Raw genomic sequence first — 17,113 nt, forward strand, 5'->3', positions numbered from 1 at the left:
CACCATACATTTTTATTTCTATTTGCCATATATTTTTCAACTGTGCTGTGATGTTTCACAAAAGTTCTGAACCTTTCTCTTCTCATAGTATCTACAGATTGTAAATTAAAGATACACATTTTGGCTAAAAGTATTATAATATTATTGATCGATTGACTATGTTGCAATTCTTCAGCCATTCCTGGACCTGCGACCAAAAACAAGTTACCAAAAGAAATGATTCTTTCTCTTCGCAGCAAAATCTGCAGAGCTGGGATGGTTTTATCCCCCAAATATATAACATTCTATTTGGTTGCAAGAATTTGTATAATAATTTAAATAGAAAAATGTGATGTTTTGAATCCAGCGTCGTTTTGTGTATCAGTTCATAAACCATGTGCCATGGAATCGGTGCATCGAAAATCTCTTCCAAACTATTTTTCAATCTATATGGCACAGCTGTCAATTTTTTGGACCTTAAATGAAACTGGTATACTTACTTATTTATCAGAATTTTCTTTAACCAATTTTGGTTTTTAATGCAGGGCCGACAGACAAGGTCCTTACTTTTCCCCCTCTTCCATTTCTGCAGTAATGCTGCAATTAGTTGGTTGTAATTTTGGATAGAGCGGACATTTCTATATATTTTAGTTAGCTGTATGTGTGACATAACTCCACCAGTCCTATTTATGATATAATTAACAAAGATTCTACTTGTTTGTTGTTGTTGAAAAACCGGTTAGGGTTAGGGTTGGACATAAAGTTAGGGTTAGGTTTAATATCTGATTTTAAGAAGGCACATTTGATAAATGGGCGGGGATTAGCCATAATCATGACTTTGTGGCTATGTTAACAAGGGAAGGCCGCTTGGGAACATCTGTGTCATGTGACCAACGTAAGGCGATGTGAGCAACAACGTAGCTAGTAGGCCACGTTTTTTTGCATGATAAATAAGAATTTCTAGAAATTAGACATTCACTTCCAAAATGAAAATAAAATTTAATATTTTTACACATGGAAACTAAATCGTGTGGGAGCCAAAACAAGATACATTCCAAAAATGTTAAACAAGCAACATGTATTTATTAACTAGAGTTTAGGTTTGCTTGTTTGAAACAGGATTACAGTAATACATATTCATAAGAGTACACAAATCACAAACTCTGCACTGGACCTTCAGTGACAAAAGCTCTCCCCTGCACAGGTTAGAAGAAAAAATGGTGGATCTCTGATGTTATGGGGCTATTTTGTTTCCACTGGTCCTTGGGCCCTTGTTAAGGTCAATGGCATCATGAACTTTACCCAGTAAAAAAGGTTGCATCATAAATAACTACTCATTATTATTTGTAGATCGGTCACATCAATTTACCCATGATACATCACAGTTTTGATTCTCTCAAACAGGACCATTATCTGCTCATTTCGCTGAGTCTACCTTTAACCTACAGGTAGAGGGAGGCAACATTTTATTTCCTTCATATCAACATCCTTATTGTAGCTCTATCAATCTTATTCGCTTCTAATGTTTGAAATTCGCCTATTCTAGCCCTTTCTACAATTTATATTGTAAAATAATATTCTTATTGCGCCACGTGGTATCTTTTCCTCCTCTTGCCTTGCAGGGATGCGCAAACAAAGATTTTGACCAATCAGCGCTCTAGAAGGTGGGGTTACCTACCGCAGAAAGTTGCAGAGCAACATCACTGCTGGAGCACGGTTGCAGATCAACATCACTGTTGCAGCACTTTTGCCTCGGTTTAACAGGGCAGGGCGACACTTTTGAACCTATTTTCAAAAGGCTACACTTTCCAAAGAGCAGGTGTCTACAAGTCGGCTATACATCTTCCACATCAAGATGTTGGCGTGCACAGAGATGATCACGATGTGCCTTCAGTCGGCGAAAAATAAGCATCTTCGCGCTCAGCAGGAACAACTGCAGCTACTGCATAGCCCTGTTAATGGACTTCCAATTTTGAAAGATGTAAGTAGTCACGTATTCTCTCTGCAGAGCTATCAAGCTATTGAAATTCTTTATTTGCCTATGGTTGATGTATGTTCATTTGGGCGGTGGGTGTAATTTGTGGAACGTTCCAACAGGAATCTGTTCCAATAACTTCGTAAATAACAAGAATGCCAACAAACAACGCATACAAAGTAGCATGATCAATTCACCTAGCTGCCGAATAGGCATCAACTCACCACGTAGCTTATTCTTAATGTTTGTACATAGGCTACCAGAGTGAGGACAAACATTTTTCAGAATAAACGTGGTGAGTGAAAAACTCAACAAAATTGCCCACTCCCTCCCTGGTATTTTATTCTCCCGCTATACATTTTTTACACTTTAGTCATTTTAGCAGACGCTCTTATCCAGAGCCACTTACAGTAGTGAATACATACATGTCATACATTTTTTTTCCACCCGTACTGGTCCCCCGTGGGAATTGAACCCACAACCCTGGCGTTGCAAACACCATGCTCTACCAACTGAGCCACACGGGACCCATACAACTTTGTATGCGTTGTTTGTTTACAACCTTGTTATTTACGAAGTTTTTGGAACAGATTACTGTTGGAACGTAACACAAATTATACCCACCCTTGTAAGCATGCACAAAAACTATTATGCATAGTTGAACTATAGGCTAATGATGTAAAAAACCAGTCCACCTGTATGTATTTATAATCAATCATCATGGAGATTAAACTACTTGTTTTGTAAGCATCTTGTTTTAAAAATTCATGGTAAATAGATCTTGCCATATTGTGGCTAAAGACACCATTATCGACCTACTGTAACCAACACAAACATTTAATTGAGGTTAAGTGTCCATATCTCCACCACACCTTACTGCACTCATTGACTCCTGATATATTTGACGACCATGTATTGAACTCAACGTGTGTGTGTGTGTTTGTTTGTTTGTTTGTTTGTTTGTTTGTTTGTTTGTTTGTTTAACAAGAATAGTAAACTTTTTTTTTTTCTTCTTTTTTTTTTTTGACCAACTGGGGACATTTTGTTAGGGTTGGGAGCTAGGGTTAAGGTTAGGTTTTTGGGTTAGGGTTAGTGATGCACCGATATTACATTTTTGGCCGATTCCGATCTTTTCTGTGCAAAAAAACAATACCGATAACCGATATTTAAAATTTTAGCGACCCTTTTACGCATTCTAGTACAGTTAAATAGTTAACACACACACACACACACACACACACACACATGGACGCAGCGGTCTAAGGCACTGCATCTACGGACCCATCTATGTGAAGCTAGCCACAAGAAGGATTAGCCACAATAGTGGACTTTGCAGTTAGGTTATAATTTTTTTGAGTAAATAACTCACATACACTAGAGAAGCTTAACCAAGTTTAATTCTTCCCAAAGGGTCGTTACAGCTGTAATTCAGACAAAAAAAAAAACATTCAACACAAGCACTGATATTTAACCCTTTCTCCTAGACTGACAGTGCTACTGTATCTTTTTTAACATGCAAAGACCCAAATGGCGTTCCATAGTATGTATGTCGTGAAGCTAATAGCAGTGACGCTATTACTGTGTAACTCCGGTAGGGCAACATTGGAAAAATAACGCACTTGGTAGTGTTAACCGGTGCTCAACCAGTCAGCGAAGCCAACATCACCCACGACAGAGAACGGTTGATTGTCAAGGGCAATGAAATTCCATTGTCTTGCCTTTTTTGTTACTCTTTGAAATGACTGCTTGACTTGTTGACTGCTTGATCCCAAAAGCAGACATTGTGGGCTAGTTTCAGAATGCTGTGTTGCACGTATAGTGCAACATTTTACGTGGCGTCATTACGTCATGTCCCTTCGTTATATAGTTATGCATGTCGGCTTTGACATCGGTTTTACACATCGGCATTAAACTAGACATCGGCCGATACTGATGTTGGCATTTTCAGCTAATATCAGCCAATTCCGATATGTACACCGACTATATCGTGCATCCATAGTTAGGGTAAGAGTACAGGTTAGGGGTTAGGGAAAATATGATTTTGAATGGGACTGAATTGTGTGGCCCCACAAGGTTAGCTGTACAAGACTGTGTGTTTGTTGGGCGGCATCCAGATTTTCACAACGTTCCTGTACCATACCGGGGTATTTGATATTACTGACAGTGCACACAAGGGGCGCTATTGCTCTCCAAACCTAAAAAAGTATTTGAAAAATGGTTAGTTTCTTTGGACACAACATATTTAGGCAGCAAGGATCTTGATTCTGGATGGGATTGATTGTCTCTGCTGTAACAAAGAAGCTTAATCTCGCAAGCTAGCCACTTAGCTAGTAAGTTAGCAAACCAAATGTATAGCTGGAGCGCTTACTTAGAGATCATTTATTTGGCACATCTTAGATAGTTATAAGCAGCAGCAATGTTTCTGCAAACTTGACACAAGCAATAATGGAAATGCTCCGTAGATAGACTGCTGTTTACATCGGCTTTTACAGTAACCTTGAATACTAGAACACTAAAGTGACATAGTGGCTTCTATTGTGTAGTTTTTACAGCATCCCTTGTTAGTTGGTTTATTTGTTCCTTGATCATCACAGTGAGTTTGGATCTGTTAATTTGTGGATATCTTATTCATATAACACACCGAAGCTCCGTTGAGGTTTTTACTGCCTACTTTTAATTGGATTCCTTGTTTCTTTGTTTGTTTCATCACAGTGAGTTGTGATCATATGTTATTTATGTGACCCTCTCTCCTCACCATGCACTAACCAAAGGAAGAATAATGAATGCGCTTAGATAAAAATATATTGTCTTTGCCATCATCTCCTTGAAAATGTATTGTGCAGTTCAGAATATTGATTTATTGAGATGCATGCACTCCTGCCTGACAATGCCAACTGATGAACTTTGATTTGATTTTCTATCGCTCTCGAGATAAACAACCCAAATATAGCGTTAGAGTGTGTTTGTCTAATTCATTCGGTTGATAAGTGGATGAGCTCTTTGTGATATGAATATATTACAAGGCTAAATAGTTCTGAGATACCATTGTATATTTTGCCCTTGGAAATGTGTAATCTTATGTCATTTTTCCCTATAGGTAACATAGAAAAGTCACAGTTTATGATAGCATTTTGAAATCATTGGAGTGTGAAGCTGTGCGTAATATTTGTAATCGGAACACAAATAATCATGGTCTTAAGCTGCAATTTGAACACAGAGGAATACAACCTCAGATCTCAACTGCTTGAATTAGGCAGAAGGAGAAGGCAGATACTTCAAAAGACTCTCCTCTGAAGGTTTGATGGCTTGTTTGTTGACCGTGTGTAAAATATTTGTGTGTGTGCATGACTGTGTGTGCGTGCATGACTGTGTGTGCGTGCATGACTGTGTGTGCGTGCATGACTGTGTGTGCGTGCATGACTGCGTGTGCGTGCATGACTGCGTGTGCGTGCATGACTGCGTGTGCGTGCATGACTGCGATCGTGCGTGCGTTTCCGTACACTGAAAAACAGGAAGTTACGACAAGGGAGATCATCCTCAGGCAGTCACTTGGGTACCAGTCTCCTTCCCCTCATAGAGAACAGTGTCAGTAGGACTCGAGGTTCCCACAAGTTTAACACCTTCCAATGTGTCATCCGAAACAGAGATGCTCTGGGAAGCAAGGCTGACCTTTATCTGCACGTTGTAAATGGTGCATTATGAAGGCTCTGGCCATGGAGCGGGACTGGACGCCGTGGACCGTCACTGGACCGTCACTGGAAGCTCTGGACTGTTGACCGTCACTGGAGGCTCCGGACCGTTGACCCGTCGTTGGAATTTCCAGACCGTTGCTGGAAGCTCTGGACTGTGAACCGTTGCTGGAGGTTCCGGGCTGTAGACCGTCACTGGAGTCTCCGGACCGTACACACGCACTGGTGGACGAGTGCAGGGAGCCGGCACAGGATGTACAGGGCTGGGGAGGTGCACTGGAAGCCTGGTGCATGGAGCCGGCACAGGTGGCACCGGACTGATGACACGCTCTTCAGGACGAATGCCGTGCAGAACACACCTGACCAACACCTCTCTCTCTCTCCCAACTTCTCCATCGCCTCCCTGACGGTTTCTGGCTCTTCAGGGCGAGCGCGAGGAACCGGCACAGAATGTACCGGGCTGAGAAGGCTCACTGGAGGCCTGGTGCGTGGAGCCGGCGCAGATGGCACCAGACGAGTGTCACGCTCTTCAGTACGCCTGCGCTGCAGCATACTCCTCGCTACCACCTCTCTCCGGTATCTTTCATTGAATTCCTCCACCGACTCCCAAACGGGCTCTGGCACTCCCCGCTGCTCAGTCGACCACCCCATGTGCGGGGGTTTCTGTGGCCGCGGGCCCCGGTGTCGTTGCTGTCCTTCCTGATCTTTCTGCGATTCTCTCCAAGGAAGGGTCTCGCATCCTCCCCGGATTTCCTCCCAGGTCCAACTCACTTTATCCTCCCGAGCACGCTGCTTGGTCCTTGATTGGTGGGATATTCTGTCACGGTCGTGATAATGGACGGACCAAGGCGCAGCGTGTGTTGAGTTCCACATCTTTATTTGTAGTGAAACTTCCAAAAAAACAATAAACCAACAACGAAACATGACAGTGGTGCAACATGCACATACACAAAACAGTATCCCACAAAGCAGGTGGGAACAAATGACAACTTAAGAATGATCCCCAATTAGAGACAATGATAAACAGCTGCCTCTAATTGGGAACCATACTCACCAACAAACATAGAAAGACTAGATAAACCCCCCCCTAGTCACGCCATGACCTAAAAAACCATACAGAACCCCGAGGGCTCTCTATTGGTAGCATTGCCTTTTAATTGTTTAACTTGGGTCAAACGTTTTGGGTAGCCTTCCACAAGCTTCCCACAATAAGTTGGGTGAATTTTGGCCCATTCCTCCTGACAGAGCTGGTGTAACTGAGTCAGGTGTGTAGGCCTCCTTGCTCGCACATGCTTTTTCAGTTCTGCCCATACATTTTCTATAGGATTGAGGTCAGGGCTTTGTGATGGCCACTCCAATACCTTGACTTTGTTGTCCTTAAGCCATTTTGCCACAACTTTGGGAGTATGCTTGGGGTCATTGTCCATTTGGAAGACCCTGACTGATGTCTTGAGATGTTGCTTCAATGTATCCACAATTTTCCTCCCTCATGATTCCATATATTTTGTGAAGTGCCAGTCCCTCCTGCAGCAAAGCACCCCCACAACATGATGTTGCAACCCCCGTGCTTCACGGTTGGGATGGTGTTCTTCAGCTTGCAAGCCTCCCTCCCCCTTTTTCCTCCAAACATAACAATGGTCATGATGGCCAAACAGTTCTATTTTTGTTTCATCAAACCAGAGGACATTTCTCCAAGAAGTACGATCTTTGTCCCCATGTGCAGTTGCAAACCGTAGTCTGGCTTTTTTTATGGCGGTTTTGGAGCAGTGGCTTCTTCCATGCTGAGCGGCCTTTCAGGTTGTGTCGATAGTTTTTACTGTGGATATAGATATTTTCGTACCTGTTTCCTCCAGCATATTCACATGGTCCTTTGCTGTTGTTCTGGGATTGATTTGCACTTTTCGCACAAAGTACGTTCATCTCTAGGAGACAGAACGTGTCTCCTTCCTGAGCGGTATGACGGCTGCATGGTCCCATGGTGTTTATACTTGCGTACTATTGTTTGTACAGATGAACGTGGTACCTTCAGGTGTTTGGAAATTGCTCCCAAGGTTGAACCAGACTTGTGGAGGTCTACAATTGTTTTTTGAGGTCTTCGCTGATTTTTCTTTTGATTTTTCCCATGATGTCAAGCAAAGAGGCACTGAGTTTGAAGGTATGCCTTGAAATACATCTACAGGTACACCTCCAATTGACAAAAATTATGTCAATTAGCCTATCAGAAGCTTCTAAAGCCATGACATAATTTCCTGGAATTTTCCACGCTGTTTGAATGCGCGGTCAACTTAGTGTATTTAAACTTCTGATCCACTGGAATTGTGATAATGTGAAATAATCTGTCTGTAAACAATTGTTGGAAAAATTACTTGTGTCATGCACAAACTAGATGTCCAGACCGACTTGCCAAAACTATAGTTTGTTACCAAGAAATTTGTGGAGTGGTTGAAAAACGAGTTTTAATGACTTCATCCTAAGTGTATGTAAACTTTCGACTTCAACTGTATTTCTATAATTTACAGTTAACACAATGGCATAACCTTGCACTTATCAGCTTGTCTAGCTCAGACAAATGCATCCAAAATAGAAAAACAATTGAGTTTGATATGTGGTCACACAATTTGTCACAACTGACTGGTCTGGGTCTTTGAGCAAATAAACTTTGACAGTAGGGGTCATAGGCTAGTTGAAGACCCTGAGGTTGTTGACTTCTGCAAGGTGATAGTCGGAGTCAGCTTATTAATACGCCATAGGTTGAGCTAGGGATGGATCCTGATGTCAAAGGTCATTACTCTTCACTTACACCAAGTGATGGAGAAATCAGATTGAGCAATTGCATGTCACATGTAAGGGTTGTTTTATGCTCTTTGGATTGAGTTAGATTTTATTTGTTTTACAAGGGATCCTATGAATATGAATAAATGTGTGGATGAGTGGATGTACGCATTTCTCTGCATGCTTGTTTCCTTGTCACAATATATACTGCTCAAAAAAATAAAGGGAACACTTAAACAACACATCCTAGATCTGACTGAAAGAAATAATCTTATTAAATACTTTTTTCTTTACATAGTTGAATGTGCTGACAACAAAATCACACAAAAATAATCAATGGAAATCCAATTTATCAACCCATGAAGGTCTGGATTTGGAGTCACACTCAAAATTAAAGTGGAAAACGACACTACAGGCTGATCAAACTTTGATGTAATGTCCTTAAAACAAGTCAAAATGAGGCTCAGTAGTGTGTGTGGCCGCCACGTGCCTGTATGACCTCCCTACAATGCCTGGGCATGCTCCTGATGAGGTGGCGGATGGTCTCCTGAGGGATCTCCTCCCAGACCTGGACTAAAGCATCCGCCAACTCCTGGACAGTCTGTGGTGCAACGTGGCGTTGGTGGATGGAGCGAGACATGATATCCCAGATGTGGTCAATTGGATTCAGGTCTGGAGAACGGGCGGGCCAGTCCATAGCATCAATGCCTTCCTCTTGCAGGAACTGCTGACACACTCCAGCCACATGAGGTCTAGCATTGTCTTGCATTAGGAGGAACCCAGGGCCAACCGCACCAGCATATGGTCTCACAAGGGGTCTGAGGATCTCATCTCGGTACCTAATGGCAGTCAGGCTACCTCTGGCGAGCACATGGAGGGCTGTGCGGCCCCCCCAAAGAAATGCCACCCCACACCATGACTGACCCACCGCCAAACCGGTCATGCTGGAGGATGTTGCAGGCAGCAGAACGTTCTCCACGGCGTCTCCAGACTCTGTCACGTCTGTCACGTGCTCAGTGTGAACCTGCTTTCATCTGTGAAGAGCACAGGGCGCCAGTGGCGAATTTGCCAATCTTGGTGTTCTCTGGCAAATGCCAAACGTCCTGCACGGTGTTGGGCTGTAAGCACAACCCCCACCTGTGGACGTCGGGCCCTCATACCACCCTCATGGAGTCTGTTTCTGACCGTTTGAGCAGACACATGCACATTTGTGGCCTGCTGGAGGTCATTTTGCAGGGCTCTGGCAGTGCTCCTCCTGCTCCTCCTTGCACAAAGGTGGAGGTAGCGGTCCTGCTGCTGGGTTGTTGCCCTCCTACGACCTCCTCCACGTCTCCTGATGTACTGGCCTGTCTCCTGGTAGCGCCTCCATGCTCTGGACACTATGCTGACAGACACAGCAAACCTTCTTGCCACAGCTCGCATTGATGTGCCATCCTGGATGAGCTGCACTACCTGAGCCACTTGTGTGGGTTGTAGACTCCGTCTCATGCCACCACTAGAGTGAAAGCACCGCCAGCATTCAAAAGTGACCAAACATCAGCCAGGAAGCATAGGAACTGAGAAGTGGTCTGTGGTCCACACCTGCAGAACCACTCCTTTATTGGGGGTGTCTTGATAATTGCCTATCATTTCTACCTGTTGTCTATTCCATTTGCACAACAGCATGTGAAATTTATTGTCAATCAGTGTTGCTTCCTAAGTGGACAGTTTGATTTCACAGAAGTGTGATTGACTTGGAGTTACATTGTGTTGTTTAAGTGTTCCCTTTATTTTTTTGAGCAGTGTATATTTCAATTATGATGGAATAGCCTACCCTCAAATGCTCCATTAACACAAAAGGATATCACATTCTCTGGGAACTGTCTTTATGATGAATTACCCCAATTTGAAATAGCCTTGCAAGAAACCCTATTTTGACGCTTTGTTAAAATCAATACCTAAATGTCTTTTCTTTCAGATTTTCTGCCGCGCTGACAAAAACGGTGAGTAAACATCAGATTTTGTCTCAAGTGAATGTGTTGTTTTTACAGTTATCTTGTTCCATTTCTAAAGGATCATCCTCACATGGTACCATTTAGGGGGGAAATATGCGGTTGTTATTGTTACATTCAATCGTGGCTTTTGTGGCATTCCCACACAGAACTAATATGCATAAATAAATAAAGTGAAATACAGGCCTGTTCCGAATGGACCCAAGGACAGTCAGACCTATTTTTGAAAAAGCCTGTGGAAAACAGACCCGTGCCCGTTCGGATCCGAGAGAATCTTTCAGATCTGAGGGTAGAGAGAGAGAAAGAAACCTCCGACCTGGCGCAGCCAGTGCCATCAATAAACGAGGGATAGTGGCTAAATGTGTTTTCAGCACACATTACGTGTCCTTAACAGCCTATAACAAAGTACCAAAAAAACAATTTCTTGTGTTTCGATGTGTAGCATATGCAAAACTTTATAGCCTATTTTAATTGTTTTTACTTTCCTAAAACAATATTTGTCCACCTCAGAGTTCAGCTGTCAGATTTTAGCGCTAAATGCATCAAGGCATTGCATGCATAGGCCTAAAAGCGTAGTCATTCACTGTATGACATTTAATATAAAAAAACAAAAGTTCAATAGCTTGAATTTTTTTGCTGTGGGTTCAGTTTTATCACTAGCACATAGACCTACAGTCAGGAAGGCCGCAACTTGGGCAGCACACGCGCCAAATATAAAACAGCTTGTTGCATTGTTGCATTGTTGCCATATACATATAATCCATAGAAGGGTTTTGGAACCAATTTGACTGTGAAACTCCTTGGTACGCTAGCAATGACTGTCAGTCCTGACTTGGGAAATGCCATCTATGGATTATATTTCTGTGATTGGTTGCGGCTGTCAGTTTGCCCTTCTCCCGCCTTCTCCCGCCTCCTCTCTCATCAGCAGCAGGTGCACGTAAAGGTGAGTGTCGGATACCAGTTTCAGCTGGACCTGGCCAGCCTAAGCTATAGGCCTACTTTTTATTGAGTTGCAATTGGCTTACACTGATAAAAAAGATTGCATAGTTCTCATCACCTCACACATTAAATGAACAGAGGACGGGTCCAATCAGGTCCAGTCAGTAAATACATTTTAATTGCACATACCTGAGATCCGTGGCAATATATCAGACCCGACCCAGAACCGAGATAAAGGTCAGAATTGGGTCCCAGGTCAGATTTTGGGATTTGGTGGACCCGTGAAGACCTCTAGTGTAAGTAAATTTTTCTCCATGGAAAACTGAATGGTGAACAATTACTGCTTATCCAATCATAGCTAGGGCCAGGAGTGTTTCCTGGTCAGGTCACAGAATCAGGAAAAAACTTCTGGGCTCTATCTCAATTAAAGACACAACAGCATTTTTTTTATTGTTCCTGTTGAAAAACAATATCGCAAGTATTAATACAACTGGACTAGACATTAAGAGAATGATTTTCAGAGGGCTGAGAAACAAGGTGATCTCCGAGTTAAGAAAATCGAAAGCCATTTTTCATTAACGTTACAAATTAGGTGAAAGGTGATTGTAAACAAATTTGGAAAAAGATAAACTGTCTGTCTATCAGGCAAGACAAATTTAAGGGAGATATAAAACTGAAAATTGATGTAAGATTGATCGAGGATAGCTACTCTCTAGTCACTACTTTTAACAATTTCTTTATTCAGTCTGTATAATATCTGGGGGCGAAAGTTTACAGTGAGCACGGTATGTATCACCCAATGCGAGACTCAGTCAAAATGTTTGATATGATTCCAACTACTGAGGTGAAAGTTAACAATCTTAAGCAGCTTGAAAACCACTAAAGCCAAATATGTCTGTGGTTTTGATCGTGTTCTTTAAAACAAAGATATTTTAACCTCCCCAATAACACATTTGATTAATTTATCCATAAACCAAGGTATATTCCCAAAGGAATCGAAGTCAGATGTTGTTACCCTCATATAAATCTGGAGTTTTTTTTTATGATCAATAATTATAGACCTATAAGTATTTTGCCAATCATTTCTAAGGCTGCAGACAGGGTAGTTGCTGAGCAATTGACGGATCATTTGAACACTAGTGATTTTCTCATTGCACCCTATGCAATTTGGTTTCAGAGCTAATCATTCTAATGAGTTAGCAAACTGTTATTCTTTGGAGAATGTTCAATTGAAACTTGACAAAGGGGGAGTGGTAGGAGCTGTGTTCTTAGTAGGGATACACAATATATCGTTGAGCATATCGTAAACATACGATATTAGCTAAAAATGCAAACATCGGCATCGGCCCGATGTCTAGTTTAACACCGATGTGCAAAACCGATGTCAAAGCTGACGTGCATACCTATATAACGTAAGTAGATGACGTAATGATGCCACGAAAAATACACCATTACACAGAACAGAAGCAGAAAAATACTAAGCAAACAAGTTCAAGTTGAGCAGTCATTTGAAAGAGTAAGAACATTTCAGCGAGACAACTCAAAGGCAAAATCCATTAACTCCAAGATAATGGAATTCATTGCCCATGACAATCAACTGTCCTCTGTCGTGGATGATGTTGGCTTTCGCCGACCTGTCAATCCCTGCTAGACACTATTTTTCAGATATTGCCCTACCAGAGTTACACAGTATTGTTGAAACGTTCATCTATGAGCTACTTGTTTTGGGTGTCACTGCTATTAGCTTCACGACTGACATTTGGACCAGCGATGTCAGCCCCGTGAGCATGCTGAGTCGGGGTCGACGAGGATTTCTTACTGAGGAAAGCCATATTGCATGCTCAATAATGTGCTGGTTCTCATACTGCTGCTGCCATCTCAATGGCATTTGAGAACATGTTTGAAACTTGGAAACATGAACACACGCTAAGCGCCATTCGAACAACTGACTCGAGAAATAAGCTAATCAACTGCGCCTGCAGCAGACGTGAAACCTTCTGTTGTGGCATTGAAATGCCTGCTTGACAAAACTGTTGACACATACCGTGGGGTTAAAACTTACAAAAGTACTCAGTGGCTTTCTCTGAGCCTCTTTACTGTGTCGCCACCATGCTCGATGCTTGGTACTAGGACCTCTAATTCGATGCAGACAAGAAACAGGGTTTACGTGAAATGGTACATACTGTACACAGCTGGACAAGATGGAAACTGACACAGTGACAGTGCACACCGAGGAAGAGAGGCCACGGACAGACAGACAGCTGAAACTTCACTGCTTGACATGTATGATGAAATCCTGGTTGAGAATGAAACTGTAATTTTCTGTAAAAGCTGTTCACCACTTTAACCAACTTCCAGAAACCATAAAATATGTGGCTAATGTCTGTGCTTTTACACCAAAAATTGTTAGACCAGCAGGTTTGTAGCAAGTTACATTTTCTACATTTTTGTCATTTAGCAGAGCAACTTACAATTAGGATAGCTAGGTGAGACCACACATCACAATCGTATCAAGTACATTTTCCCTCAACAAATTATTTATAAGCAAAGTCTGTGCTAGTGGGAAAAGAAAAGTGTTTATTTTTACATTGCTATTGGACCTGTAATTCGTAAAAACCCAAAGCAAACAACAGCAACAAAATAATTTCCTAAAAAATATACACTATTAAGTTTGGGGTCACTTAGAAATGTCCTTGTTTTTGAAAGAAAATTATTTTTTTTTGCCCATTTTTAAAATAACATAAAATTGATCAGAAATACAGTGTAGACATTGTTAATGTTGTAAATTACTATTGTAGCTGGAAACCGCAGATTTTTTATGGAATATCTACATAGGCGTACAGAGGGCCATTATCATAAACCGTCACTCCTGTGTTCCAATGGCACGTTGTGTTAGCTAATCCAAGTTTATCATTTTGAAAGGCTAATTGATCATTCGAAAACCCTTTTGCAATTATGTTAGCACAGCTGAAAACTGTTCTGATTTTAAAGAACCAATAAAACTGTCCGCCTTTAGGCTAGTTGAGTATCTGGAGCATCAGCATTAGTGGGTTCGATTACAGGCTCAAAATGGCCAGAAACAAAGCACTTTCTTCTGAAACTCGTCAGTCTATACTTGTTCTGAGAAATGAAAGCTATTCCATGCAAAAAATTGCCAAGAAACTGAAGATCTCGTACAATGCTGTGTACTACTCCCTTCACAAACAGCACAAGCTGGCCCTGCCAGAACAGAAAGAGAAGTGGGAGGCCCCGGTGCACAACTGAGCAAGAGGACAAGTACATTAGAGTGTCTAGTTTGAGAAACAGACGCCTCACAAGTCCTCAACTGGCAGCTTCATTAAATAGTACAGGCAAAACACCAGTCTCAACGTCAACCGTGAAGAGGCGACTCCACGATGCTGGCCTTCTAGGCAGAGTTGCAAAGAAAAAGCCATATCTGACTGGCCAATAAAAATCAAAGATTAAGATGGGCAATAGAACACAAACACTGGACTGCCTAGAAGTTCAGCATCCCGGAGTCGCCTCTTCACTGTTGACATTGAGACTGGTGTTTTGCGGATACTATTTAATGAAGCTGCCAGTTGAGGACTTGTAAGGCGTAAGTTTCTCAAAATGGACACTTGTGTAATTGTCCTCTTGCTCAGTTGTGCACCGGGGCCTCCCACTCTTTCTATTCTGGTTAGAGCCCGTCAAAAAGGAAATTTCGATGTGACCCCAAACTTTTGAATGGTAGTGTATTTTTTGTTGTTGCTGTGTTTTGCAATGTGTTTTCACGAGTTATAGGTCCAGTAGCAATGTTTCCAATGATTATTATGTACAATGTCTTGACTTCTGGGTGGAAACGTATCTGTATGTCCTGACCTCCTTTTTGAATTTTTATTTTATTCACCAAATTGGTTCCGCTTTAAATTAAGTGCAGCTTATAAAGGCTTCATAAGCACTATATAAATGTGTCACATCATCTAACGATGTCATGCTTTATAAAGGGTTCATAAATGTGGCATAAATGTGACTTAATCACCAATGACAAATGTGTCATAACCCACTAGGTTGAATATGACAAACATGTGCTTTATAAAGGGTGACATGTTGGGCTTCAGGATGACACATGCTCTAAAGAGAAGTCATGTTAGTCACACCAGGCAAACACTTACCTTGATGAAAACCCCCAACATAAAGAAATTGAAAGTGGCTTTCTTCTGGAATCAAGTTACATGTTCACAAACACGCACACAGCAATATAAGGAGCCATGCTGTGCGGTGCTAGGCCCAGTCAGGTCTCCCCCGCTGAAAGATCAGCCACAAAATGTTGGCACCATTGTAACAGGTTGTAATCAAGCCCTGGTCTCCAGCATGGGACAGAACGGGAATAACTTGTGGCTAGGCAGTCTCAGGTAGGACTATTCCAAATCATCTTGGCTCTGACACACACACACACACACACACACACACACAAATGCAAGCTTTGCAGGTCCATCAACTCATTTAAATACCTCTCACACCCTACCGTTAACCTGTGGATCTTGGGAACCTTCATAAATCAGCAGAACATTTATAAACAATGTATTAACACTTCATGTAGTGCCCTGTAATACTTTGTTTGAAGTGCGACACCTTCGGTCATTCATAACACATCCATAAAGACTATCGCGTGACAGTGTACTTACTGTACTTTAAAGTCAGACACCTTTTGGTCATTCATAACACACACACATCTTAATGAGGCAAACTTAAGAAATCACCACTATCAGCTAAAACAAATAAACATTCAAGAGAAGTTTAAACCATACGTTTCCTTTTATTTTTACATTTTAAACCCCTTCCATTAATACCCCACCCTCATTTATCACATCTCTAACACATTGGATGGCAAGTTAAAACAATACAAATACATGGAGTTTTTCCAAAAGTCCAGCAATGCAATTACAACGAACATTACACAGGGTTGTGAATAGTGTCGCTTGTCCCGGTTCTTGCCTCTCTGCCTGCTGGTGGTACTGCATGTTGGTTCCAACCTTAAAAGTTAAAACGAAGAAAGTTAGTAAGTCTGTTCGGAAATGCCATTGTCACATCACCTGGAAAAGGGCATTTCTGTGCTGCACTGATAGGACAGGTTGATTGCATTATAGTAATGGTCTTATAAGTTATTATTAGCGTGTACACTTACAGGTTGTATTGTTAAGGGCATATCATTTCCCTTCCATCTATTCTGTATAACGATGGAGACATGATGGCAGTCACCACCTTCAGGGCCACATCGCCAAATGATACAATAGGGGAAAACAACATTTCAAATTATCGATGTGATCAGGTGGAAAACATATTGGATAAGGACATATGTCAAATTCCTTTAAAACAAGGCCTGGTATATTTTTCAGGCTGTCTTACCAATTAAAAAGTTTCACCATCTTCTGCCAGGTCACTTGCCCTCTTCTCCACCTCTGGAAGACACCAAGTCACGTCTGATGCCATTCCATCACAGGTCACCCCTGCATTTGAAGAAACACAAAATATGCATATTTTTAAACGATCTCCACGAGTTTAGAGATGGATGCTAAAAAATTAACCATTACATTAAACGTCTTAATGGCACGTTTCTGTCTGAACTAACCTGTCAATTATGACGTTGAGGTAGAGGAGGGCATTTCAAGCACTTGGGTTTGTGGGGACAGCTTGGGGCTCAGTGCCTTCCTTGGCTATACCTAGAGAGCTTATTAAACAGACAAGAGTCGAGGCAACAACATAAGAACATATGTAATAACAACCAA

General features: G+C 41.8%; 1 protein-coding gene across 6 annotated transcripts in view; it reads left to right on the forward strand.

Annotated features, from left to right (window-relative positions):
- The first annotated feature begins 1,634 nt into the window (after window positions 1-1,634).
- LOC106565279 (N-terminal EF-hand calcium-binding protein 1) overlaps window positions 1,635-17,113 on the forward strand; it is a 61,676-nt gene continuing 46,197 nt past the window's right edge. For 3 of the 6 annotated variants that reach the window (XM_045691404.1, XM_014132215.2, XM_045691406.1), the window contains exons 1-2: window positions 1,637-1,960; window positions 10,373-10,397. In XM_045691404.1, coding sequence (XP_045547360.1) covers window positions 1,835-1,960; window positions 10,373-10,397 — 151 coding nt within the window. In that variant the 5' untranslated portion in view covers window positions 1,637-1,834. Of the gene's footprint in view, window positions 1,961-10,372; window positions 10,398-17,113 lie in introns of all 6 variants that reach the window. The other 3 variants (XM_014132214.2, XM_045691407.1, XM_045691405.1) reach the window with 2 other exon arrangements.

Source organism: Salmo salar, chromosome ssa12 (assembly GCF_905237065.1).
Source record: "Salmo salar chromosome ssa12, Ssal_v3.1, whole genome shotgun sequence".
Lineage (NCBI taxonomy): Eukaryota > Metazoa > Chordata > Actinopteri > Salmoniformes > Salmonidae > Salmo > Salmo salar.